At 39.3% G+C, this 25,690-nt stretch overlaps 1 protein-coding gene across 6 annotated transcripts in view; it reads right to left on the bottom strand.

Moving 5' to 3' along the window:
* Positions 1-25,690, bottom strand: part of SLC8A1 (solute carrier family 8 member A1) — a 381,275-nt gene that overhangs the window by 285,242 nt on the left and 70,343 nt on the right. For all 6 annotated transcript variants that reach the window (XM_049651871.1, XM_049651875.1, XM_049651874.1 and 3 more), the window contains one exon: positions 20,036-21,867. In XM_049651871.1, the coding sequence (XP_049507828.1) occupies positions 20,036-21,834 (1,799 nt within the window). In that variant the 5' untranslated portion in view covers positions 21,835-21,867. The remainder of the gene's footprint in view (positions 1-20,035; positions 21,868-25,690) is intronic.

Raw genomic sequence — 25,690 nt, 5'->3', positions numbered from 1 at the left:
AGAAAAGAAATGGCGTCTTAAGAACACATAACTAAATTAACTATGCCCCTAAAGCCAGCGAATTTGGTTCAAAATGAGATTTTTTTCAACACCAAAATATGCCCATTCTATAATACTGAAATACAGCTGCAAGCTTGATACATAATTTTGAGAAATAGTAATTTTCTTAGATTGGATTGATTTGGGGACCATCAAGTTTTTGGCACTGACTTTTGAATAAAATGAATGATCAGGCAAGACAGTGCCATATGAAATTTTTAAAAAAGAAATTACCTATGGTTCTGAAGATAATTTCAAGAGAGGAATTTAAGATTTTTCAGCAATAATGGTATATTGGAATCCAGGCGCACTTTAAGGGTAACAAATTTAAAGTATGATTATGGCTGCCACAATATTTTGCACACAGTAGGCATTCAATAAATACTCACAGAAAAATTTTAAAGGAAACATTCCCTATACAAGTACTGATAGGATTTCCTAATAATCAGTGTCATCAGAAAATTATGCATAGATATTAGAAATGCAAATTGGTACAGATGCTCTTAAAATAACTTTGTGAAAGCTATGAAGAGCCTTAACGTGTCTACATATTTTGGTCTATGTATTCCAATTTAAGGATTTAACCTAAAGAATTAACTTAAGATGTCGGCCAAGATTTTTTCTTTTAAATGTTCACTATGACATTCATTATTTATGTGTACACATTTGTAAAAAGAAAAGAAAAAACAATAGCAAAACAAAAACCAATAATAGGGGATTCATTAAGTAAAACTGTATGCATATAATAGAATATCATTCAGCTCTGAACATATTATTTTAGAGAATTTTATTTGTGTAAGGAACACTTGAAACACAGACCTTCAAAAGCAAGAGCACAACAAAGACTCCATATACCGCAGAGTAAAAAGTAATCATCTCTGATTTGTGTGACTGTTTACAATTTTCTCCTTATCTTTTGAAAATACTTTATTTTGGGTACATTATTTTTATAAAGACACCTGAGTTAAAGTCAGTAACTAAACATGGGTGGAGTTTTTAGCATGTGTCAGACAGGGTTCTAACCTTTTTACATATATTATCTCATTTAATTCTTATAAAAATTATTGATACAGAGCTAGTTATCCTATTTAAGAAGTGAGGAAACTGGGGCAGAGAGATGCTGAGTAACTAACCCCACATCACCTTCCAAGTAAATATCTGAGCTGGGTTTCGAACCAAATCATCTGATTCCAGACCTCCTACTCTTTCCTGCCATAGTATATTCTCCTTATCACACGGGCTGCTTAGTGATGTGCCTGAATACATTAAGGTCATGCAGCAAGCCATCTCTGACAACTGTGATCCTTGTCTATGAAGTTTTATAACCCTATTGGTGATCTGGCTTATGATTCTGATGGCGTGTTCAGTGTGCTTTACTCTCTCTATAACCAATTTTCGTGAATGTGTTACTTCTTCATCCTGAGAACACAAAGGTTATTGACACAGAGAGGGACATTACATCCATTTGCATCCACTTTGTGACCATCCATGCATAGTACATCAAGCACTGAACTAAAGTTGAGAATAATTAGCTGGTTAGAGCTCTCTCTACCACAAATTTAACACTACCTTGGAGGGGGCATCTGCTTTTAATTAAAGCTATTTCTTGACCATAAGAAAAGAGCACTACTTTAAGAGCAGGGAGATTCAGATTGTTTCTCGCTAAAATTGCTCCTTAGCCATTAGGGCCTGCAACAATCAAAAACAGCACAGTAATTTCATTGGTTTCGGAAGTTCCTGTTAAATTCACTGGCAAACATGTCCGCAAAACCACAGCCGCTAAAATTTTAGAGGTGTGAGTCAGTCACGATAATAAAAATAGAGAGTATTATAATGATTGTATCAGGTAGGAAGACACAAATATACTTTTACTATGGATGAAAGCTATCAATAGACACTTTTGTTACTGATTCTGTTTAAATGCCCTCTGAAAACTTAGAGTCTAACATAGAGTGGGTTTTTTTCTGGTTATTATTATTGGGTTTTACAATTACCTATTTATAATCAGATCCCTTTTTTTCCTTTTTTTAAATTTTTTTAATGTTTTTTAATTTATTTTTTGAAGGAGAGAGAGAGAGAGCATGAGCGGGGGAGGAGCAGAGAGAGAGGGAGACATAGAATTCGAAGCAGGCTCCAGGCTCTATGCTGTCAGCACAGAACCCGACGTGGGGCTCGAACTCACGAACCGCAAGATCATGACCTGAGCCGAAGTCAGCCGCTCAACTGACTGAGCCACCCATGCGCCCTGAGATCCCTTTTTTTATTAATAAACAAAAAGTCGGGAAGACTTGTCACTAGCATGTTACTTACTAGCATGGATTTATTTTATACCTTAAATTTGTTCCTTCTCTCCAGATACCATGTGAGTCTCATATCAAGTACAAGTGAGAACACCCTTGTCCTACAGCCTGTCTGAAGCTTTGTTACATATATCGTTGCAAAGCATAATATAAATCAGCATCTTTTTGGCAACAACTCAAAGGCATATGTAGGTATAATGTGTGTCAATACGTTTTATTCCAATTTTCTTTGTTTATAAAGCAGATATTTATTTCTACTAATTCCAGAATAAACAGGTAGGAGTATAATAGATGTAAATAGAAGAAGGTCCATTATGTTCTCATAAACTATGAGTTGACCCACTGCAAGTATATGATGGGTGTATCTCTACATGTTGCATGTAATAATACATACTGGTTTACCACCTAACAGCTCCTATGAAATTTGGTTCCTGAGTACTGTATTTTATACAAGTAAATAAGAAACTTAATGGCAATCATACAAGAGAAATAACCTAATGTCTAAAGGCACCTTAATTCTATGAACAATTTACAAACAGAAAATTACTACCTTGATTTCTACAAGGTAAAAATATTGTTCCTATCCTTCAAGTATTTTATAAAATGAAACACAAATCAAAGTGGATACAGAACTACTAATGATTGAAATTGCAGTCTTTTCCTTTTTATTTTAGGTATTGATTTTATTGGAAAACAATATCCTATATTGAGACCAAAAACTCTGGGAACTGCTGAGGTTCTAGCCACTGAGACAACAATTGTGTAGGGACCCAAATATCTGTACACATTAGCTTCCATTTATATGGTCCCACGGGAGATGTAGCAATAGATTAAGCAATATCTTAATGACACAGTGTAGCTGATATATGCCAAGCGCGCGGGGAACATCACATGGTGTTACCTGTACATTCTGCTGAGTAACTTCAAACTAACAGTCAATCCAAACTCAAACATCCAAAAAGAAAAAAAAATATTCTTTACTTTAGAATATTTCCAGGTCTAATGACTCTGATTCTTGCCTAATTGATTTCCTTGTGCTAAATTCTATATTGTCCTCCCCTTCACTGATCTATAATTACCTATCACTTCATTAATTAAAATATTTAATTCTTCAAGTATTTTTCTGTTCCATCTGCAGTCTTATGTTTAAGTGAGGACTTGTTTTCGTCTCTTGGAGGTTCATTCATTGTTCATGTACTTTTGCAATACCTTTTCCCTCTTTTTTTTAAATTGATAAGTAAGCTTCACTTGAGATACTTTTAAGATAAGTCAGTATATATGGAAATGAATTGGCTTATGCCTAGAAATCAATATATTATTCCTTCCACTCCTACAGCCATCTTGAAAATGCTATTGGTTAAATAAAAACGATACTGATGTATGTTTATAATAGAACAACAGGCATCCATTAGAGAAAAAATCCTCTGTAGGTGGCATGACTGGGGGGAGGGTGGGGAAGACACAGACAGATCTGTGTCATCTGCATACCAAAGAACTTGGCCTATCTGACTGGGATAGTTGTTGCAGAAGAGAATGGGAGAGTATTTAAGGACAGAGCCCTGAGGAGTGTCCCCGGACATCAGCACAAAGAAGGCTGGTGGGGATAGCCTAAGGAGTCATGGTACATTGGAAGCAAACCAAGCATTCCTCTATGCTTGAACAACCAAGACTAAGAGAAAGATAAGGTGAGACAAGGTCGTGGGGTCTCAGGAGAGTATAATGCTGCCAAAGAATTGCTGGAAGTGACTTCGGGGATTTTTTTCTTTAATAAAGACATAACTGGCAACTTGTTGAGTGCCACAGAGTCAACACTATCCTTAAAATCTCACAGATCTATTTCAGCTGCAACTCTACAAGCTCCCTTAAGTCAGAGTAGAAAAATCAATTATTTAATCCATGTGAAAAAAATTAAAAAAAAAAAAACTGCCAATGTGGTTTGACTAGCAAACCACTGCAGTTGTGGTTTGTGCATAATGGATTCCCTCTTCCATTGCCTCTAATCTAATTAATTCCTCATATCCATCTCCATTCCAGCAGACGTGTTTACTAGCCAAGTTGCATTAAGATGATTTTGAATAGCTTCATTGAAAAAAAATGGATAGGAGGTGGGTAAGTGAAGCAAACAGACAGAAACATCAAATACAAAGTTTTTCATTTCTGTGGGCTGTTTCTTTCTTATTACAAAGGTCTTCAATAGAAAAGCAATCTCTACTTTTCTGAGACACCATGCATATAGAGCATGGCTAAAATAAGGTGGGCTATACCACATTTCCTAACTATTACACCTGCATACTTATTCATAGTGCCCCCTTTTACTCAAAAAGTGCTCTGATTTGGGCAATAAAATTATATGGTTCCCATAGATATGTTGTGACAGGAATGCCAATTTACATAAGACATTGAAACAAACTTGATATGATCCCTTTAACAGATCAATACAGTGGACGTATATAATTTTGCAAGTTCGGAACTGATCAAGGTTTCCTAAGAAAGGATTTAAGTTTCTCTTGTTTTTTATATTATTTGTTGTCTTTCAACATGCTTCTTTTTAATACAAAGCTATGTTAAGAAAACTAAGACAAAGGGGCTCCCAGGTGGCTCAGTAGGTTCGGCGTCTGACTCTTGATTTCAGCTCAGGTTTTGATCTCATGATTCATGAGATTGAGCCTCATGAAGGACGGTCTCTCTCCCTCTCTCTCTGCCCCTCCCACTCCTCCCTGTCTCTCACAAGTAAATAAATAAACTCAAAAAAAGAAAACTAAGTCATGGAGTGACTTAAAAATGAAAAGAAATACAAATCAAGTCTCCTCAGGCTTGACTATAAATCTTACTCAGTGTTATGTAAATTTTTTTCAGCGTTTTGTCTCACGAGAACAGGAACCATTTTTGAGATAGAGGAAAACATAGATCATTTACTTCAACTCCTTGATTCTACTTTCAAGAAAACCAAAGCTCAGGGAAATGAAATGACTTGCCCAATGTCACAGGTCTGGTTAGTGCAGAGCTAGGTCTGAAGACCTGGTCCAAACACTGCTTAGTTTGCATTTCATTCTGTCTCCTGCATTAGACTCCTCATTTATTTTATTACTGATGATGCTCCTGGCAGGGAGACAGTCCTCAATATCTAGCTTTGCCCTAAGCCTTACATTTTCCAATAGGGAAAGGTAGAAAAACCAAAGGATCCCACACAAAAATTTTCACTTACCAACTTTTCTCACAGGGGGCGAAGCAAGGTAGTGTCTGTAAATCAGCATTGTAAACTCTCTTAGACTGCTGATATTTGACTGTTCTTTTGTTAAATTTTTTAGGTTTCTTTATTGTTGACAGAGAGAGAAAAAGAGAGAGCGCACAGACAGGGAAGGGGCAGAGACACAGGGAGACACAGAGTCCGAAGCAGGCTCCAGACTGAGCTGTCAGCACAGAGCCTGCCATGGGGCTTGAACTCACAAACTGTGAGATCATGACCTGAGCCAAAGTCAGTAGCTTAACCCACTGAGCCACCCAGGTGCCCCTGACTGCTTCTCGAAATAAAGCGAGCTCTGTGTCTTGTCCCTGATTTCAATGCAACAGACTTTAATGTTTTTTAAGTTTTATTTTATTTTTGAGAGATAGAATGAGCAGGGAAGGGACAAAAAGAAAGGGAGAGAGAATCCCAAGCAAGCTCCATGCTGTCAGCACAGAACCCTCCCCCCGCCACCAACACGGGGCTCGATCTCATCAACAGTGACATCATGACTTGAGCTGAAATCAAGAGTCAGACCCTTAACTGACTGAGCCACCCAGGTAGCCCAATGCAACAGACTTTAATACAAAAGAACAGTAGGGACTTTGGGAAAACTGGCTCACGAAACATCACTGGGAATTCTGAGTTTAAGAAAAACATAGTCAAGATTTATTTCTTAACATTCAGTGTAATAAAAAGTTTAATTTGTTCTAAAGCAAGTGTTAGGATTAGTTTAGCCAAAGAATTTAAAGGTAAAATTTTAAAAATACAAATGTGTTTAGAGCAATATACTTGTTAAAACAAAACTACTGTAGTACAAAAACCATTTTAAGTGCTTTTATTTCCTTTATGTACCATGTTAGATACTGAGTTGAATCAGAATGTGCATTTGAATCAGGGAAATATATTTATTTACTGAATTTATATTATCAATAAATTCAAGGAGAAGCAATTGCACTAATTGGATTTTAACACACTGAAATTTCTTGCATGAAGGTTTAATACATATTTGATGACCCCATCTGTCCTACACCTAAACAAATTTAGATGAAACATGTTTGTTTAGAAATTATTTTCCATCAAGGAACCAGTCAACATGATGTGACTAACCAAAAGGGTCATAATTGTAAAAAAAAAAAAGAAATTTATTGTATTTCCAGACAGCTCAAATGATATTTCCACATATTTTTCACAATTAGCAAGAGGATTTAGTTCTTTATAACAAACATGTCCTCAGATCATTTTAAAAAGAAGGAAAAGAAAGGAAAGAAGACAGGAATTAAAGTAGTACAATTACAGACCAGAGTTACTGAACTCCCCTGACATTGTATATACCTCTCTATCATCAGAATTTTATCACTTTGTAAAATCGTATTTCTTTTTTTTTTCCCACTAAATGTTAAGCTTGAATAAAAGGGACTCTCTTGATATTCTTCACATCTCTAGGTTAAGCACAAACAAGCCACAATTAAGAAGTTAATATATTTGTGGGGTGCCTGGGTGGCTCAGTTGGTGAAGCATCTGACTGTTGATTTCAGCTCAGGTCATGATCTCACTGTTTCGTGAGTTCGAGTCCGGCATCGGGATCTACACAGACAGTGTGGAGCCTGCTTGGGATTCTCTCTCTCTGCCTCTCTCTGCCCCTCCCCAGCTCATGTTCTGTCCCTCTCAAAATAAGTTTTAAAAATTCAAAAAAGAAGTTAATATATTTGTGCTGAATTAACTGATTGATTAATACATGGATGGATGTTGAATCATGGTTGGTGAGGAATAAAGATAAGTTTAGACAGTAAGGATAACAGTAGCATGTCAGGTGAGATGAGGATCCATGGGCAAGCTGCTAATGGAACTGGCTTCTTTCAAGGCAGCATCGACATTGAGGGAAAAGGAACCACTCAAGTCCGCACCTGTTTGTTGTGGGTTAGGAGTAAGAACGTGATCCAGGCAGCGTCGCAGGAGGAATTTCATTTCCTAGCAGCCGTAACAGAAGTGAACATCCCACTACTTCGATACAGCATATGATTATTCTTACTATTTCAATCGTAACTCTCCCCCAACTCTAATCCTGAATAATTTGATGTGTCTTATAAACACTTCTCAGGCATATTTACATCATCATCATAGATATTCCTCTGAGTCAAGGAGATGCAGGACGTAGTTTTGCCCTCCTTGGACAAACAATTTAATCCAGGTGGAAACCTGTAAAATACTCTTCAAAAGGATCACAAGGCAAATAAGATGTGATGAAAGGGGCTGAGTGGGTGCCCAGCCAGGAAGCTTCTCCTGAGTCGGCCTTGTTGGTAGCAAAGGTAAGAGCCACAGGCTAAGTCCTAGACCCAACAACTTCCACTTGGGAGGGTGTCAAGATCACTGGAGGAGGTGTCAACGCACTTAGTTTCCAGTTTGGGCTCTGCCACTTAGAACAATTCATTTAACTCTTTGAACTTGAATTTCCCATCTATCAAGGTCTTTGATGCTTCCTTCTTTCTTTCTGCTGTCTAATAAAAAACCATTTGTTGAGCTCCTATTAGGTATTAATCACTGCGGCACTCCTGTGCCCTAAAATAGATGTGCTAATGCTAATGCCTCTTTGAAGATCAAAGAGACGAGATGTGCAGGAACCTTGTAAATAGCACAGTGTTATATAAAAGGAAAAAGCCTTATCTCTGACCCCTCCCATGTTCCCTATCAGCTTTAACACCCTGGGTTCCACATTCTATCTTGTTTCCCTCCCTTCCTTACCAAAGTGATGATTGCATTGATGAGGCACACTCTGGAGAGCATCTTGTTATGATTTTGATCACTTTCTATAGCTGTCATTTTTACTAGGCTATTCAAAGAAAACCAAACACCTTAGAGTGCCCCTACTTTAAATGTGAGCACGCACACAAATACACACTCATGCACACCATATACAGAATCACAAAATACAACAACGTGCTTTTTTTTTTTTTTTTAAGAAAAGAAAGATAAGAAAAGAAGCACCCTGTGCCTAATTCCCAGCAAGACTAGATTAGATTTGTGTAAACAATCATCTGGAAAGTAACTAAAAGCAACAACAGTAACAACTAACACTTACTGAGTCCTTACTATAGGGCAGGTACTGGCTAACTGGATGTAACTTTTTATATAATAGGCGCTATTACCCTCATTCCGTAAATGATGGAACTGAAATGGAACGAGGTTAAATATTTATGCATTTACTAGTTTATGAGTGAGAGGAAGGATTTAAACCCATGCTAGTCTGCCCCCAAAGCCTGCGCTCTCAATCATTAATGTTGCTGCAGAAGATGCCTCTGGGTGGCCACAATGTCACGAAACCCACCCGCTAAATGAAATGCTAAGCAGGACTTCATAAGTTTGTCATTTGGATCCACAATGAATGTGTACCATTCACTCTAATTCTGTGGGCAGGTTTGAGAGGCAACAAATTTAAAATGAACATGATTAGAATTAGGCACACTGATAGCCTCACTGAGAAAAGGAAAAACATATTTTCAATATATACGTAATATATATGTAATATACTATATGTATATATGTAATATACATGTAATAAATATACAGAGAGAGCACATGCAAGGACTCAAAACTCAGCAGAGCAGAAGACTGGAAAACTTTACTGTAGGGCCCAAGACCCAGATCCACCTCAAAATATCTCAAAGGCTTCACATGCAGGAAGGAGTCATTAGGTTAATACCCAAATAAAACCAGATCAATTTAAGAGAATACAATATACAAGGATTACGGAAATCATGGAAATTAGGAAAGATGTTCCTTTCCTGAAAGAATTCAAACCTATAGAAGATGCTTCAGTTATTCAAACAACTAAGTTTTGCAGGATATTTTAGCCCTAGATATTGCCAGGTTTCCATCCAGATGAGGACTTCATATTATACTATTTACCTTATCATTTTATTATATTTATTTTTATATTTTTATCTATACACATGTTTGTATTGATTGTGTTATGAATACATTGTATGAATACTGTTAATAATCTACCGTTCGATTGGACTATGTGTAGGTCAGATGAATCATTTCCTTGGAATGTATGAGTTTAAAGCAACCCAGGTTTCATCCACCTAGAGTTCTTTTTTCCATATTAACACACAGCTTAAAAAAGACTCCCTGCAGCTTTCTGTCTTTCCTTGCTAATCTATGTGTCCTCCTTCAACACCCTATCAGGATATTCTGAGATGCTAGCCTACCTGAGTCTGAGACCCCGAAGGCACTAAGCCCCAGTCAATTCCTGGCTAGGAAGCTATGATGTCTCTAATAGCCTTGCTTGTTCATGCTCAGTAAAGTCCTATCTTTTAGAGGAAGGACTCAGATTGAGCAACATAACTTCCCTTGATAAGGCACAGGATTAGGAAGCAGTGGAAGACAGGTGAAACCGATGCTGGTACATTCCCTTACTTGACATCCCTGTGAGTTCATCACTGCTATCAACAAAGGCTCAGATTTGAATTGTTCCCGATATCTATCGTTCTGGTCTCCATTAAAGAGGGAAGCCAAACGGGGACAGGAGACCCCCGGGGTGGAGACTGGGAGGGAGAAGACTCTTCTGGGGAAGAGCAGGCACAGAGTGGGTTGCCGCTGTCAGAGGTGGCCGGTAGGGATGCTGGCAGCTCATTATCATTTGCTCTCAGCCTAAACACGGCAGCAGAGCCCCATCAGTGCTAAGAGCACTTGAGAGGATGATGCCAAGGAGGGCACGGTGGTAACGAAACATCCGCACTGGTGTTTGACTGAATATCTGCACCTCCACCTCCAGGAGAGCAAAAGACACGAGGTTCTCTAGGGCAGGGGCCATGTTGGAGTCACCGATGTCGTTTCACAATCTTGCCAGGAAACGTGACACGGAACAGGTGCTCCTAAAACATTTGTTGCAAGCAGGAATCAGTGGAAAGGTACCAGCCCTATCCATTCTATCAAACCTAGGAAGATTCCACAAGCTTCCTCTGGCTCCTCAAACATACTCAGGCAGTTGTAAGTACATTTGATTTCAAGGACAAAGTTGCTGTCTATTTTTAATAAAGAAGCAGCTTGAGTGAATCCCTTGTCTATTTTCTTACTCTCTTATTGCCTTTTGTTTGCTTGAGCAAGAATCTGGACTAATTTCAGGCTTCACTTCATTTTAGTAATAACTGAAATCTAATCAGGGCTGCATATTCGTTGCCTGTGTCTCTGTCCCTCTGCCTGCCCCCTCTTCTTCCCTCCTCCCTTTCTCTGCCTATCCCTCCCTTTTGTACACTGGGAGCCTCCACTCTCTCCCTCTTTCTTTCCCACTATCCAACGTCCTCCTCTTCCCTCTGACCTTAGGTACCTCTCTGCCTCTCTCTCTTTCCTTCTTCTCTGTCCCTCTCCTTCCCCTCCTTCCACTCTATCTCCCTGCTTCCTTCCCTTTCTCTGTTTCTGCCTCTATCACAACCACCATTCTGTCTCCAACTGCCCTCCCTCCCTACCTCCCTCTGACACCTCCCCCTTGCCCCATTTTTGGTCCCCAATCTGCCCCCTCTGACTCCTCTCTCTCTGCCTCCTCTCTCTCTCTCCCTCTTTCAGCTGATAGGCAGAACTCACACTCAGAGATACACACATTGAACTAAATAGCTCATTTAAAAAACTGTGTCAAGTTAATATTATAACATTTAGTGTGTGAGAATGAAAGCTGTCCTCTGGGAATTGTTTTTGTTTTATCATGCCCTAAAATTTAATCTCTATATAAACAGGACTTAATTTCACTTTCCCACCTTTATCTCTGTAAATAATGTGTGTGTGTGTGTGTGTGTGTGTGTGTGCGCGCGTGCGTGTGTGTGCGCGTGTGTGTGTGTGCCAGAGAAAAGTTCTCTGTTGAGAGGGAACATTTGGAGGCTTCTGTTAAAGGTTATAATCCATTACATTTATAAACATATTGACAACAAGCATCCTCTGGTCCTGCCTCTCTGTTGTCATTAATCCACACTGTCTTGTAATATATATAGAGAAAAAAAAAAAAGACCAAGAAACTACTATTTTAAGTATAGAGAAAAGCTACATTCATTGTTCAGCCATATAAGGAAGTTAAACAGTAGAGGGCCAGGGCAGACAATGACAGAAAGCTACTAATAAAGACGTTTCGTTTTTATTTAGGAACGAAGGAAAAATAAGAGAGACAGAAGACTAGATAGTCATTGAACAGGTCAGGTACCTGGAGGGCTTATAACATCAGCGTTTTTCTTGCTTTTCAGACTCAGTCTGATCACGGATCTTTTAGGTTAATGGAGAGTGGGGGTGGGGTGCAGTGTGGTTAATGCATGTTCAGAATTCCAGAAAGATAAATGACTACTGTGTTGTCTCCATTCTGAGCTGCGTTGAAGGGACGTTGTAGTCAGGGTCAAGGCACGACAAGCCCCCTGCGCGTCCATTCTCGCCTATGAAAGCCATTCAAGAGGAGAACAGTCCCTGAGGCAGCAGCACAGATCTTACCCTCAGGCAGTCCTACCGGTAAATTCTGGATCCAGCCTTCTTAGCTGTGTGACCCTGAGAAAGTGAGTACTCTCTAAGCCTCAATTTCTCCACCTGTAAAATGAGTATAGAAGCATCGAGCTGATGCAGGCGCTGTGAAGATTAAATCCAAAGCACATCGTAAGAAACACAGCGCGAAATCTGGTTCTCAGCACATCTTATAACACTGCCGTCCCCATCATCCCCACCTCTGCCTACATCATCCTTACTTTCCAGCGAGATGAGCGTAAGCAACTTCCTGAGAATCACAAGGCTCGTAGGGGACCAAGATAGAGCTCAAACTCGGGTCTGGAATCTCAGTTGAGGACTCGTCCCAAGTCCATCTTTATCTCAGGAAGTCTAACGTGGAAAAGTGGAGTGCTCTTGGTGTCAAGGGTCATCACAGGGCTTCAAGAGTACCCAGAACTCCAGATATCTCATGCCTAAGCCTACCGGAAATAAAATATCCTAGGCTGCTTCCTTAATATCTGAATCACCAGGTGTAGGAAATTTCCCTGGTTGCTCTGTTATCATGAGCACCAGCCTGAAAGGCCAGGGACCAGAGTTCTGCGTTTGGCTCTGCTTTTGCCCCCTGCCTCCGTATCTTCAAGTGTCACCAAAGAACACAATGTCTATTTCCCTATCTGACCCCGTGGAGACATTGCAAGAGGGAAAGAAAATGTCATCTAGAGCCCAAATCCTCAGGAGAAAGGCAGGAAATGAAAAGGCATTGTTTATTTCGCCTGGCTCTGCAGTGAGACAGCTGTATGGGCCTGTGAATAAAAAAAAAAAAAAATGAGCCCTGGCTGGCTCAACCTTTGGCAAATAGATGGGTATTACGTGGGCAGGAGGCTGAGCCAGGAGAGGAAGCAAAGGAGGAGATTTCCTTTAATTCTGCCCATATTGTTGACTGCTTGTTTTCCCTCCCAGGACCTGCTGGACTTCCCCGCTGCCAGAGCACAAAGTACAAGGCAGTGTGGGAAGCCAGCAGCTAGAGCACCAGCTGCCACAGCTGCTTGCCTGCTCCGTCAACACCTTCCACAGGGCTCCCCTCAGCGGGCTCACCCTGAGCAGCTACAAAGATCATTGCTAGTGCCACTGACTCACCTTACATTTGGCTGTCCTCTCTTCCCCTCCTGCCACCTGGCCCAAAGCGACTTCTCTTCTATCCTTGCAAGGATAACGCTTAAGACTTGCATGGCCTGTCCAACGTAATAGGGGCCTAACAGCTTTCACATCCCCAAGACTGCAGGTCCAGTGAGCAGGTATCAGTATCCATGACCGAACATGAAGGAGACATTTTATGGGAACACGTCTATGGTTCTCAAGATACTGCAACCCATAGGCAAGTGTCTACACCTCAGCGAACAAGGACAGAGCAATGTAACAACAAATAACCCCATTATAGGTGTTATACCCTCAAGGTTGCTCCATTCAAAAGAATTAAGCTCACTGAAGTTCTTTCCCTGGGTTACCAGTGTCCGAAGGAAGGAAGGAAGGAAGGAAGGAAAAGAAAAAAAGAAAGAAAGAAAGAAAGAAAGAAAGAAAAGAAAGAAAGAAAGAAAGAAAAAGAAAGAAAGAAAGAAAGAAAGAAAGAAAGAAAGAAAGCAAGCCTCTTCCCATTTCACAATGTGGTATAAAATCTTCTCAGGTTTTACCAAGATGGTGGCTATATGCTGCTAATTCTGAAAAAATGCGGCTAGAGTGGGAGGCACATGGGTTAAGGGCTGCTCAAGGAGGTAGAGGATTAAAATAAGTCAAAACGATTCATAGACACCAAGGACTAATTCACAAAGTGCAAAATAAAATACTGACAACATTTTGCTAGAAATCTTGTGAATTTTCCTTAGAAATACAAGAGGCAATGCGGTACGGGACGGGGCGGTGGGGGGGGTGGGGGAGGCAAGCTCATAAGCTTTTTTTTTTTTTTTAAATAGAGCAGTTCTTTTATTTATATTTTTTAACTTAAGTTTTTATTTTATTGTACTGAAAAAATCTTGAGATCTACTCTCTTAACAGATTTTAAGTGCACGATACAATATTGTTAACTATAGGCACAATGTTTTATGGTAGTTCTCTAGAAGGTATTCATGTTGCATTATTGAAACTTTATACCTATTGATCAGCAGCTCCCCTCTCCCCCCCCCCACCCCTTGCCCCTGGCAACCACAGCTGTGCTATTTCCAGGACTGACAATTTTAGATATTTCAAATAAGTAGAATCATGAGGTATTTGTTCTTCTGTGACTGGCTTAAAGGGATATATGTTCAGATTAATTTAAATAACTTCATAATGATTTTAAATCCCATTAAAAAAAATAAATGTCCACTGAGTTTTTCATTCAGTTTGATAACCATGCTGCCTGTTTAGTGAAATTTTCCATACTTTCAGATTTACCAAGATACTACTCCATCTTAAAAAAACACATTTTTCTCTCCAGTTATGCTTTCTGTCCTTCAAAAGCAAATGCAAATATTTTGTCCAAAATTAAGACTTCTCCTACAGCTTACACCATGCCTTCATAATGATGTCTGACTTATCAAACATGAGTTATCTCGTTATCTCCCATTTTAGAGTATCAGGAGTGTATTTCTTCTGTTTCCTTCGTAGTAACTCACCCAGTGCTGGGCACAAATCAGTAGCTTATTATGCATGTACAGATTGATTGATATATACATTCTTTTCTAGCCTTAACCAAGTGAAGCAATCATCCCCCTGTGGAATGGCCTTGAATGATGATTCAGAAACGAGTCCATACTTGAAACACTTCAGTGTGTCTGAACTATGAAATTTCCTCATTTGGTAAGACAAAATTTATTTACATAACTATATTATAACCCTAAACTCTAATTAGTAGCGGGAAAATGAGATGACAACAGTAAACATGGAAATCTGGTAAACAACCCTGCTTCACATATCAATTTAGGCTCCTGGCAATAGCGAACGGGAAGTCGAAAACTTTTTTGGCGCTTACCCTGTCTTATATTTGTAATAGTTGTGCATACATGAAAACATGCATTTGTAAAAGCACTTCTTGTAGTTTTAATTTAGATTTGCAGATGATACAATATGTGGTGTGGAGCTAAGAAGAGATAAATATTCCAGTCTGAAAAGATAATCCACCAAAGCAGAAATCCATTAAAATCCTTAAATTATTCCATCTAAATTTCTTTTTTTAGTATATTACCTTGGACGATTTTATGTCAACATAAAATACCACGCTTCTATCATTTTCATAGGTTAAATGTAGCAAATAAAATTCTTCTTCCATAAAGTAAATCTTGAGTGTGTTGGATTCAAATATATGCCAATGGCCTTTCTTGCCTAACATTATTTTCTATAGTATTTTTCATCATTTCTGATTCCCCCAAACACACATAATTATTCTTCTGTTCTGACCACTTCAGGCTTTCTTACCATTTTTGCCTCATCTCTTTTTTTACAGCTGGCTGTTTTCTTGTATTACATATTTGTTCTACTCTCAAAATTGAATTGCCATCTCATAGAGCTAGGTCTTTACTCCCCGGAATTCTATAGAGCAAGAGAAGAACACTGGTGATATAAGTAGCAAAAACAAAGTATTTACTTTCCCTGGAATATAATAAGAAGAATGCCACAGACCCTATATAATAACAAAATTTCATTTCTTTTCTATTTCTTTTTCCAAAAACAGGAATATAAATATTTAGTGCCAAGAAAGCTATATTTGTTGAGATGTCTTGCATATTGTATTTCCTAAAGCGAATGGCATTACAATCACACTTGAAAATGTACTAGTTGTTAAAACAAAATTAAGTTTGGACAGACCCATTGTTTAATAAATTATGCTGTGGCTAGGAACCCCCACTAAACTGATTTGCTAAGCAATATGTTACACAAAATCTCCAACCTACATACCTTGTCCTTCAACTCTGCATCTTAAATATATAATAGTAAATGCTCATGATCTTTGAGTCATTCTCCAAAAATATTCTTGGGTTACGACTAAGTCATTGAACTTGATTTGTATCTACGTTACTTAATTAACCTTAACATTTTACAGAACAGTCAAGCTAATGTTGGACTTTGGAAGACCAAACAACATTTTGTAATAAGTATTTCCATTAAACTAGCATCATTAAAAAACGGCCATTAGCAGCACTTCAAATTTGTGGATATCACCTACCAAACCACAAATCAAATTAGCATGTTCTTCATTCTTTATTAGCTGTTAACATTAGACAGAATTCCCTGTTAAAAGTCAAGATTAGCTGGCATGGGTTTAGTATTTGTCATTGATCGAGTTTATACAAAAGCACGTGCTAAATGTTAATTATATCTATCAATGGGTCTTTGCACTGTAATTGTAAAATGTCTTGCCAAGAATACATTTTATTTAAGACTACAAGCACCACTCATCACGTATCAGTATCTTTGTCAGATACATATTTTGATCTTAAGCAAGGCCAAATTGAAATAATTCAACTCATTTATATAAACATGTGAATGAATAGTTACAGATATGCTTATATCATCAATTTAAATGACTTCTACAAAAATAATGTCAAAGATTAGGAATCTATCTTGATCTTGAAACCAAGGAATCAATAAAGTTGGCTGCCTTTTGATCTCCATCCTTGATCACATTGGATCCAAGGCAGAAATGGTTACCTTGGTTAATGGCTTCTTAAAATAGGTAAGTTTGTTTTTTGCTTTGTTTTTGTTTTTGTTTTTTTTAAGGCAAGGAAGATTTTATTTAAGACTACTGCAAGAGAGAAGAGAGATTAAACTCAATTCTATAGAAACAAAAGGTTGGAGAATTTTCAGTGCTGAGTGAAATCGCAAAAAAGTATTAAAGGACAGGAGGGGAATATAATCCAGGCTTTTCCAAGAATCTCTTTACGGTGTTCTGGAAAGAATCATAAATTCTGACTTCATGCACAGCATTAAACAAAGACAAAGATTTTTTAAGTGGTTAATAAAGTTCAGTGGAATCAACAGTCCTACCTATATATCGCAGGTTTCTAAGAAAGCCACCTCTCAAGATTAACTGTATAATTGGATGAGTTATCAATACATTCTTTAAGAGAAACTGGGTTGAGTCCATATCGTTCACCTTCACTGCCTGATGATAAGCTCTGTGGCTTGGATCTGATAGTGTGGATCTGGCGTTAGGAACAACACCTGCGTGGCTCAGTGGGTTAAGTGTCTGACTCCTGATATTGTTTCAGGTCATGACCTTGTAGTCATGTGATCGAGCCTTGCATCTGGCTCACGCTGAGCATGGAGACTGCTTAGGATTCTCTCTTACCCTCTGCCCCTTCCCTGATTGTTCATTCGTTCCCTCTCTCTCTCTCAAAATAAATAAATAAAATTAAAAAAAAAAAAAAAAGAAACAACTTCCAGAGGAAAAAATGATCCACTTAAAAAAAAAAAAAAAGAAGAAGAAGGGATCATTGATGATATTATGTTTTTCTAGAAACACTTGTTGAAATCCTTGGTGCCTAGCTGAAAGCTAAGCCCCAGTCACCTAAACAAATTTATTTAAGCAAGAGCTATATTAAAAGCATCTACAAAGCTTGTCAGTAATAACTCCATAATGTCAGGATGAAGACTCTTTAAAATTAAAACTCTAGAAAAAAGAAAAAAAATTGAGGACCATAATTTTATTCTACTGATAAATAAAATGTTTGCCATTTCTAAAATTTCGTATTTCAACTTAGTGACTAAAATATAGTAAGAGTTTTATTAAACTAGGAACTAGTGACTGATCTAGAATACTCCAAAGAATGCATACACAGAGATAGTATGCCAATAATTCTACCCGTTCTTACCAATTTTCACAAGATATCTAAATTTCTAAAGCTGGAATTTGGCAATATTCCTTCCTTAGCAAGAATTAAATCAATTTAATAGCATAGGGCAAATGTTTTAAATGGAGCTTGGCAAACTAAGCTATTCCATCAAATCAATGTCAGTTGTTTTTTGTTTATTTGTTTGTTTGTTTTCCCTTCTTCTTCGTCTTCTACACTGTGCCCAAAAGAAGGTTTATGGTTTGGTCAAAGTCTTGAACGGCAGAATAGAGAAGGAAAGACCGCCTCTCAAATAAAGAAGTACAGATCCATTATTAACAAAATCAAGACGTTTCCAGGAGAAAACATCCTAAGTAAAATGAATAAACAAAACAAAACAAAACACCCATTTGGTCATATTTAAGGGCTACCTTGTGAGTTCACTTAATAATATTCAATATTACTTTAGTGACATGTAATATACTTTTATATAGATCACAAGTGCTATCTAATACAAGAGGGTTCAATAACTGAAATGATTGAAAAACATAATGAGAAAAAATTCCTACCAAAGGAATAAAGTTTATGAGCTAATGTGGGCAGGATCACATTCAATGCAAGGCCTCTGGGAAAATCCTCCCTTAAGTATGCAAGGTATTCATTTGCTTCTATATTACTATCTTTCAGCAAAATACATGTCCCAACAAAACACATCCCAATAAGGGGAGTATTAGCAATATGAGAACCAACATAAAATAAATATTCATCCGAAGTTACCCCCACACACACACGCATCTGCAGATGGATATTATAATCTCTGCTTTGCTTGATTCCATCATGCTACCACAGTCAGTAACTGTCCATCTTTATAATATAACATCAAAGAGATGTAAAGACATTGGAAGGCATCTTCAGGAATATCTGTTCCTTCTGCCCATCTTCCCCTGCCCCCTCACCCTCACTCTACACTTTTAGCAGGAGAATGTAGTTTTGGAGAGAACATACTTGGCATTTGACATATCACATAACATTTACACAAGAGTTAACCATTTTTAGAACAAACTGTATTACATGTTTTTTCCTGGAAATTCAACCAACATAATCATTCATTTTAATACCCTTTGTTGTCCTGCAGATATTATAGTTTCCTCCCTTCCCTCCTTCCTTCCTTCCTTCCTTCTTTCCTTCCTTCCTTCCTTCCTTCCTTCCTTCCTTCCAGTTTGGACATTGCTCATTGACTCAAACTTTCTGCTTTGCATTTGGTGAGTGCAATGCCCCCTCCTAGGTAAGGAAGGAGAAATAGCTCTAAATAGCAGCTGTCAATGGAAGAATCATCACACAACCAGGCACTCGGTGTTACGACATTGGCAAGTGTCACTGTAAAGTGTCAATAGGAAGAGTAAATTGTTCCCAATCCTTTTCCCTAACCTGTTCCTTGTCAAAGAGGATGCTTCAACAGAACCTTATTCTCTCTCCGTCACTATTATCAGTAGGGTAAAAGGGTTCACTTAATCATGGAAAGTAAAATCAGACTAGAACTAAATAAGAGCTATATGACTTTTCCCATAGTTGGGATAAAACTAAAAAAAGTTTAGTTTTAGTTGGCATAAAACTAAAAAAAGCAGAATTGGTCATGAAGTCATAATTAAGCATTAGCATGTAAGCAGAAACATTATCTTATATTGTCACAGAAACACAGTATCAGATACAAGCAGCAAAAAAAATGTTCCAGTCAAGCCCTGGTAGCCAGGAAATTCTTTTCAAAGGTGTTTCCTTTTTGGGCTTTCCCAATTTGTACTCAGTAAAGAAGTTAGGGACCTAATGTGAGGGTTTAAATATTCACTTTCAACAAATAAGTAAGTAAATAAATATCTCCTTTTTTTTTGTATGTATATCATGTGATTGAAAACAGAATGCACATTTTCAACCCATCGTAAGTAGTTTGACAAACTGTGTCACAAAACTCATTCTATCATAACCTCTATAGTGTACTTAAAGTATGCAACAGAACAAAAAAAAATAAAACCAAATCAAGATCTCTATATAGACCATATTGATAAGTGGCACGTGAGGGAGCACTGGTATTTTTTAAGGGGCCTTTACAGTAAATATTCCATTCCTTGTATGCCTTTTCATTAAAAAAAAAAAAATGCATACGCTCTCCCATTCACAAATGCACTCAACCCCACATAGACGTATAAAAAAAAAGAACTTACACAATTTCGTCGTTCTGGAACTCGAGCTCTCCGCAAGTGTCCTCAAAGTCCTCCCCACCACCTCTGGCAGTCCCTTCGATGGTTTTATAGGGAACGATAACATTTCCTCGAGCTCCAGATGTTCTCAATACCTTCACCTCCATAATGCCAATGCTCTCGCTCACGTGAGTCACAGGTTCCTCAAAAGTAAAGATGCCAGCGTGGTCATCATCAAAGATAGTCACAGTGGCAGTGGAGGGAGAGCCGAGGCAAGCGAGTGTAGAAACGTGATTGGCTTCCAGGATGCCATCTTCTGAGGCTTCGGAAGATACTTTAACGTTGCTCAGATGCACAAGGAAATTTTCATCCTCCTCAAAGATATCGTCATCAATGATGCCAACTCTGATTTCCTTCTGGGTCTCACCAGGCTTAAAGACCACAGTTCCTTCGGTAAATTCGTAATCAGACCCAGCATTGGCTGTGCCATCTTCCGTTCTGAAGTCAACAAACACAGTGTTGGTCAAATCACCACCTCTGCGGAGAATGGTCAGGGCTACAGTACCACAGTTCTCCAGACACTGGTATGTCCCTTGTTCAAAGAAGATCTTACTAACAGGGTCGTTTTCAGCCACTTCAGTGTTGACCTCGTGCATGCTGACTGCCTTCCTTGCCTGGTCAGCTGCATGCCTCTTTAAAATGTTGCCAGCTCCAGTCATCAGGCGAGTAGCTTGGATGCGGTAAAATGCTCGACTTTTTTGCTGCTGACTTAGGACTTGGTAGTTAGCTAATTCTATTAATTGCTCTATTTCTTTCTCCGGATGTTTCTGCTTGAGCTCCTTCAGAATCCTAGCCATTTCTCGCCTGGCCTCTTCATCATCTTGGTCCCTCTCATCAACCTCCAGAACCAGGGCACCATCTAAGAAATTGTCAACGTGGGAATTGACCACTTTCCCATCCATTTCAATTTCAGTCTTGGAAGATGGCCTGTCTCCTTCATGTTCAATAATCATTCCCCTCTGCTTGCCAGCCCGATACCTCTTGTAGACATACTTGTAAAACAGAAGCCTCCTATCTGCTACCCAAGCGAACACAACACAGATGGGAAAGAAGAAGAAAGTAAGCAAACCTTCCCACACCTCCACGACCCCAGGAGAGATGACAGACAAAATAATGTAAAGCCAAGTATAGGCAAAGATGCTCCAGGCTGCTGTCACAAAGAACACACGCAAATGCTTAATCTTCCTCGTCTCTCCATCTGGGACCACGTAAACACAAAGCGCAATAATGATGAACATATTGAATGCAGCACTTCCCACGATGGTGCTGGGACCTAGGTCTCCCGCAGTGAAGTTATGGCCACACACTTCAATTACCGAAAGGAGAATCTCTGGAGCAGAAGATCCCAGGGCCATCAAGGTCAGGTTCGAAACGGTCTCATTCCAGATCCTCACAGTGGTCTTGGTGGTCTCTCCATTGGGTTTCTTTATGGTTATTTCTTTTTCTTGAGACGTGATGACTTCTATAGAGGACATGAACCGGTCGGCAATGATAGAGACTCCGAGAAACATGTAGACCATGGCCACAAAATACACGGTAGCTCTAGCAATTTTGTCTCCAAAGGAAGGGTCTTGGGGCTCCCAAATGGGTAAAATCACCCCCTTCTTACAGTAATATGAGCCGGTACACTCGCCAGTTTCATTGCCTTCTCCTTCCATTTCTGTGTCAGCACTTATAAGGTCCACATGGGAAAATAAGAGAGCCACGAAGGCTAACAGATGAAATCCCACCGAAAATGTAGGTGAGAGTCTTAATCGCAGCATGTTGTACAATGGTAGACTTCCAACTGTCCCAACCTACCAGTAGAAATAAGATGGAGGGAGGGTAGGGAAAAAAAAAATCACACCATCAGAGCCAGATCCAAAGCATGACTAATTACTTACTTTTATTACTTTTACCAATGATTTGTTTATTTTTGGCTACCGTAACATCTATGGTGAATCATTATTCTAAGTATCCACCATTGATTAAGCAATCCTTTGTAAAACTCACAACTCAATCTCTCTGCTTTTCTACATGAAGCCTCCATTCCCGGAGCAATGTATACAATTGACTTCCTGGAAGTGAAAAGTTGAATTATAGGTTTGCCTTGTTGACTACATAGTTAGGCATACTAGCAGCCAATAAGGGGCGGGGGCGGGGGAAGACTTCTGAAGCACTGAATAATTTTCTCCTTGTTGCGAATGCAGGTTTTCTTTTAAATTTTGGTTACTATAGTCACCTTCCAGAAATGGTTTCATTGCCAAAATCACCTTATTAAGACTGCTGTTCTAATGTTCAGACTCCAAAAACTTTACCAACACAAGGCCTCTCAATGATCTTAAATTCTGGAGCACACCTTACACTGCATTTTATGAAATCATGTCCTATGGCTCCAAGCTTACTTGGAAACACAGGGATATCTTCAAGGTTTCCCACAAAGTCAATGGTATTTGTACTTGAGAGGAAAAATATTCTGCTGTAATGCAGTATTTCTGCACATTAAGTATAGTTTTTAAAAACATATTTTGAGGAGAGTACATTTCCTCCTAATTTTCAGCAAGCCCAGTTCCCCGGATACATTAGCAGTTGGGCATCTAGTTCTTGAAGCACAGCTCTTCGAATCTGGGTACAGATCTCGCTTTAGAATCTGCAGGCTGTCCACAGCAGGAAAGGGAGATAACCAGGCCCGGGTCTAGTCGTGTGTTAAGGCTCTTGTCTGACAGGCTGTGAAATCAGCTTTCCTAGCCATAAAATGTTCCTTCTCGGTGTTGATGTCATCCTTTTCCATGGTCATTCGAAAACATATATTGGTTCTGCACAGGGTTCAAGTGACCAAAAAATCCAGGAGCAATAATTCCATCTAAATTAGCTCATGTGGCAGAACAACAGTGACCACAAAGTATATACATGATGAAGGGCTGTAAGTAATTAGAGATCTAGCAGCAGACTCACTGAGCCACATAAAGCTTGATAAACAAAGCAAAGTTGTGGACTGGAAAACCATGGCACTAACCTCACCCACCAGCTCAGGCAAAACTCCACTTGGACCATACATCACCTCTGCCTCTAAGGCTTGGTTAGGTGCTGACATAGAGGAAGGTCTGGTACCAAGTCAGGGTAACTCTGGTCTGAAAGGCCAGTTATGACATCAGATACAGTGTTGGTAAGAAGGGGTCCTGAGTCAGAACATCACCTTGTGGCCTGATAAAAACTTAAAAGTGGAGCTAGACTGGAGCTTTTCAGAGCCTGGGGCAGTCTAAGAGCCTCCCACACATTCATTTATATTCTCTGGCCTATGTTTGCTACTGATGGCATATAGTGGAAATTCACCGTGGCCCAGGAGAAACCCCCTGGCCCGGCACATTCTGGCAGACCCTCAGAGAGCCCACCGTTGCCAAAAAGCCCCTTTTAGCTCATCGTTATTGGGAGATAAGCTTTGACATTTTCCCCACACTAAAGACACAGCAGAGGGTCATGGTAGCAGAATTACATTCTACATAAAAGGCTGAAAAAAGAGAAAAAGCATATTTTTAAAATATGCAAGATTCATGGTCCGTGATTCTACTTGTTTGGTCATTATAGGGCTTGGGTAGGTTGTGGGATCGCCACTTAAAACAGGGAGACATTGAAGCAACCTGCAAGAGTAGTGGGAGATCTAGTTTAAATTCCCTTACGCAGCCATTTATTCCACAAATATTTATGAGTGCCACCTAGTACATGTTTTAGAATGACCTGCGGGGCTCTCTGCTAGGTCCTAAGAATTCATCAATGAATTAAAAGCAAAAAAAAAATACAAAGTCTCTGTCCTTGAAGACCTTATGTTCTATCAGGGAGGAAACAAATAAATGTCAGATGCTAAAAAGTGCTGGAGAGGTGGGGGCAGAAAGCAATATAAGTAGGACAGGGAGTCCATGTGTATGAGAGTGTGTGTGAGTGTATACGTGAGTGTGTGTACATAGCATACATGATTTTATATTGGATGGTTAAGAAAGGCATCCCTGATGAGGTAACATTGGAGCTAAGTCCTGAAGGAAGTAAGGGACCCAGCCCTGTGGATATCTACAGGAGGAGAATTCCAAGTAAGTGCCAAGACCCTGTTGGGACTTTTCTTTGTGTAATCTAGGAGCCATAGAGGAACCAGTGTGACAAGAGGGCATGAGCAAGGGGAACAGGGCTCAGAAGCTGGGGACATAGTGGGAATGGGTCAGGAAAGGAATGGAGTCCACCTTAAAGCACTGGCTTTGATCGTGAAAGAGATGGAAATCATGGGGAGGTTCTGATCAGAAGCGTGAGATCAGCTGATTTTCCTATTACAAAGATCTTTCTGCTGGTTCCCTGAAGAATACAGTTATAGGGACAGGCAAGAAACAAGGAGACCAGGTTTTGTCTTTTATTTAAAAATCTGGGGGCACTTGAGTGGCTCAGTTGGTTAAGCTCCTGACCCTTGGTTTTGGCTCAGGTCATGATCTCCCAGTTCATGAGTTCCAGCCCCACATCTGGATCTGCATTGACAGACAGACAGATAGATAGATAGATAGATAGATAGATAAAACTTAAAAAAACACCGTGAATTATAAATGATCCCAATGCCTGGCAGGTATAAAAAAGGATACAATCAAGATTTCTAGTTTAAAACCTTTGGAAAATTTACAACTTAAAACGTCTTGGGAACCTGTGGAGATCAGAAAGGTTAAGTATTTGCTCACAGAGTGTAGTATGGAATGGAGAGAGGAAACCCAGAACGGAAATTCCAACCTGTGCCTGTCCCCAGGACTGATATAATTCACCACTTGCTTCAAATCCCTGCCAAATCTCATCATTCCATTTTCACATTTCAGCCAAAATGAGCTTTCTAAAGTACAGCTCTGACTCTCTCACTCCCCTTAAAACTCTTCTTTGGTTGCCTATTGCCCTGAAAACAAAACCCAATCCCCTCAACAAGCTGCTCAGACCTTTTAGGATCTAGCCTCTGAGTTCTAGAATATGGAAATTCTTTCCATCCCCTGACCATGACCATGTGTTCTTACCTCCAGCTCTTCGAAGACTGTGTGTTCTGCGCCCCCAACTATTTTCTTTCTTAGAAGTAAATGTCAAAACAGCACAACAGCAAATCATGGCCAATTGCCTCAGAGATTAACAGGAGGTTCTATTTACAAACACTACAACAGACTCTATGCTGAATTCTTTATATGTATTCTTATATCTAAAACTTACAATAACGAGCATTGCTATTTTACACAACTCCTAGTGTTGCCATTTACATTACAGTCCATGAGAATAACACTGCCTGGAGTTATGTAATGCTCAGTGCCCTTACAATCACCCTATGCAGTAGATATTATTAGCCCACTTTGGAGACGGGCTTCACTGAGGCACAGACAGGTTAAGTACTTGGTGGAAGTCATAAAGATAGTAAACTCCCAAACGAACATTCAAACCCTGGTCTGTCTCTGAGACTGGTATCATTAACTGTTCCATAACAGCATCCCTGATAGTGTGTGAAGTAATCTTAGAGAGCTATTGGATTTGGACTTGGACTGGCCCATTGGAAAACCTCTTGGCTTCCATGAAGGGTTAGGAGGGCCTCAGTAGCAAAGCCCCATGGAAGGTTTCCAACAGCCTCCCTTTTGATCTTGT

This window comes from Panthera uncia, assembly GCF_023721935.1.
Source record: "Panthera uncia isolate 11264 chromosome A3 unlocalized genomic scaffold, Puncia_PCG_1.0 HiC_scaffold_12, whole genome shotgun sequence".
NCBI classification, from domain to species: Eukaryota; Metazoa; Chordata; class Mammalia; order Carnivora; family Felidae; genus Panthera; species Panthera uncia.
The sequence above is the reverse complement of the archived record's forward strand: the minus strand, read 5'-3'. Positions and strand labels throughout refer to the sequence as shown.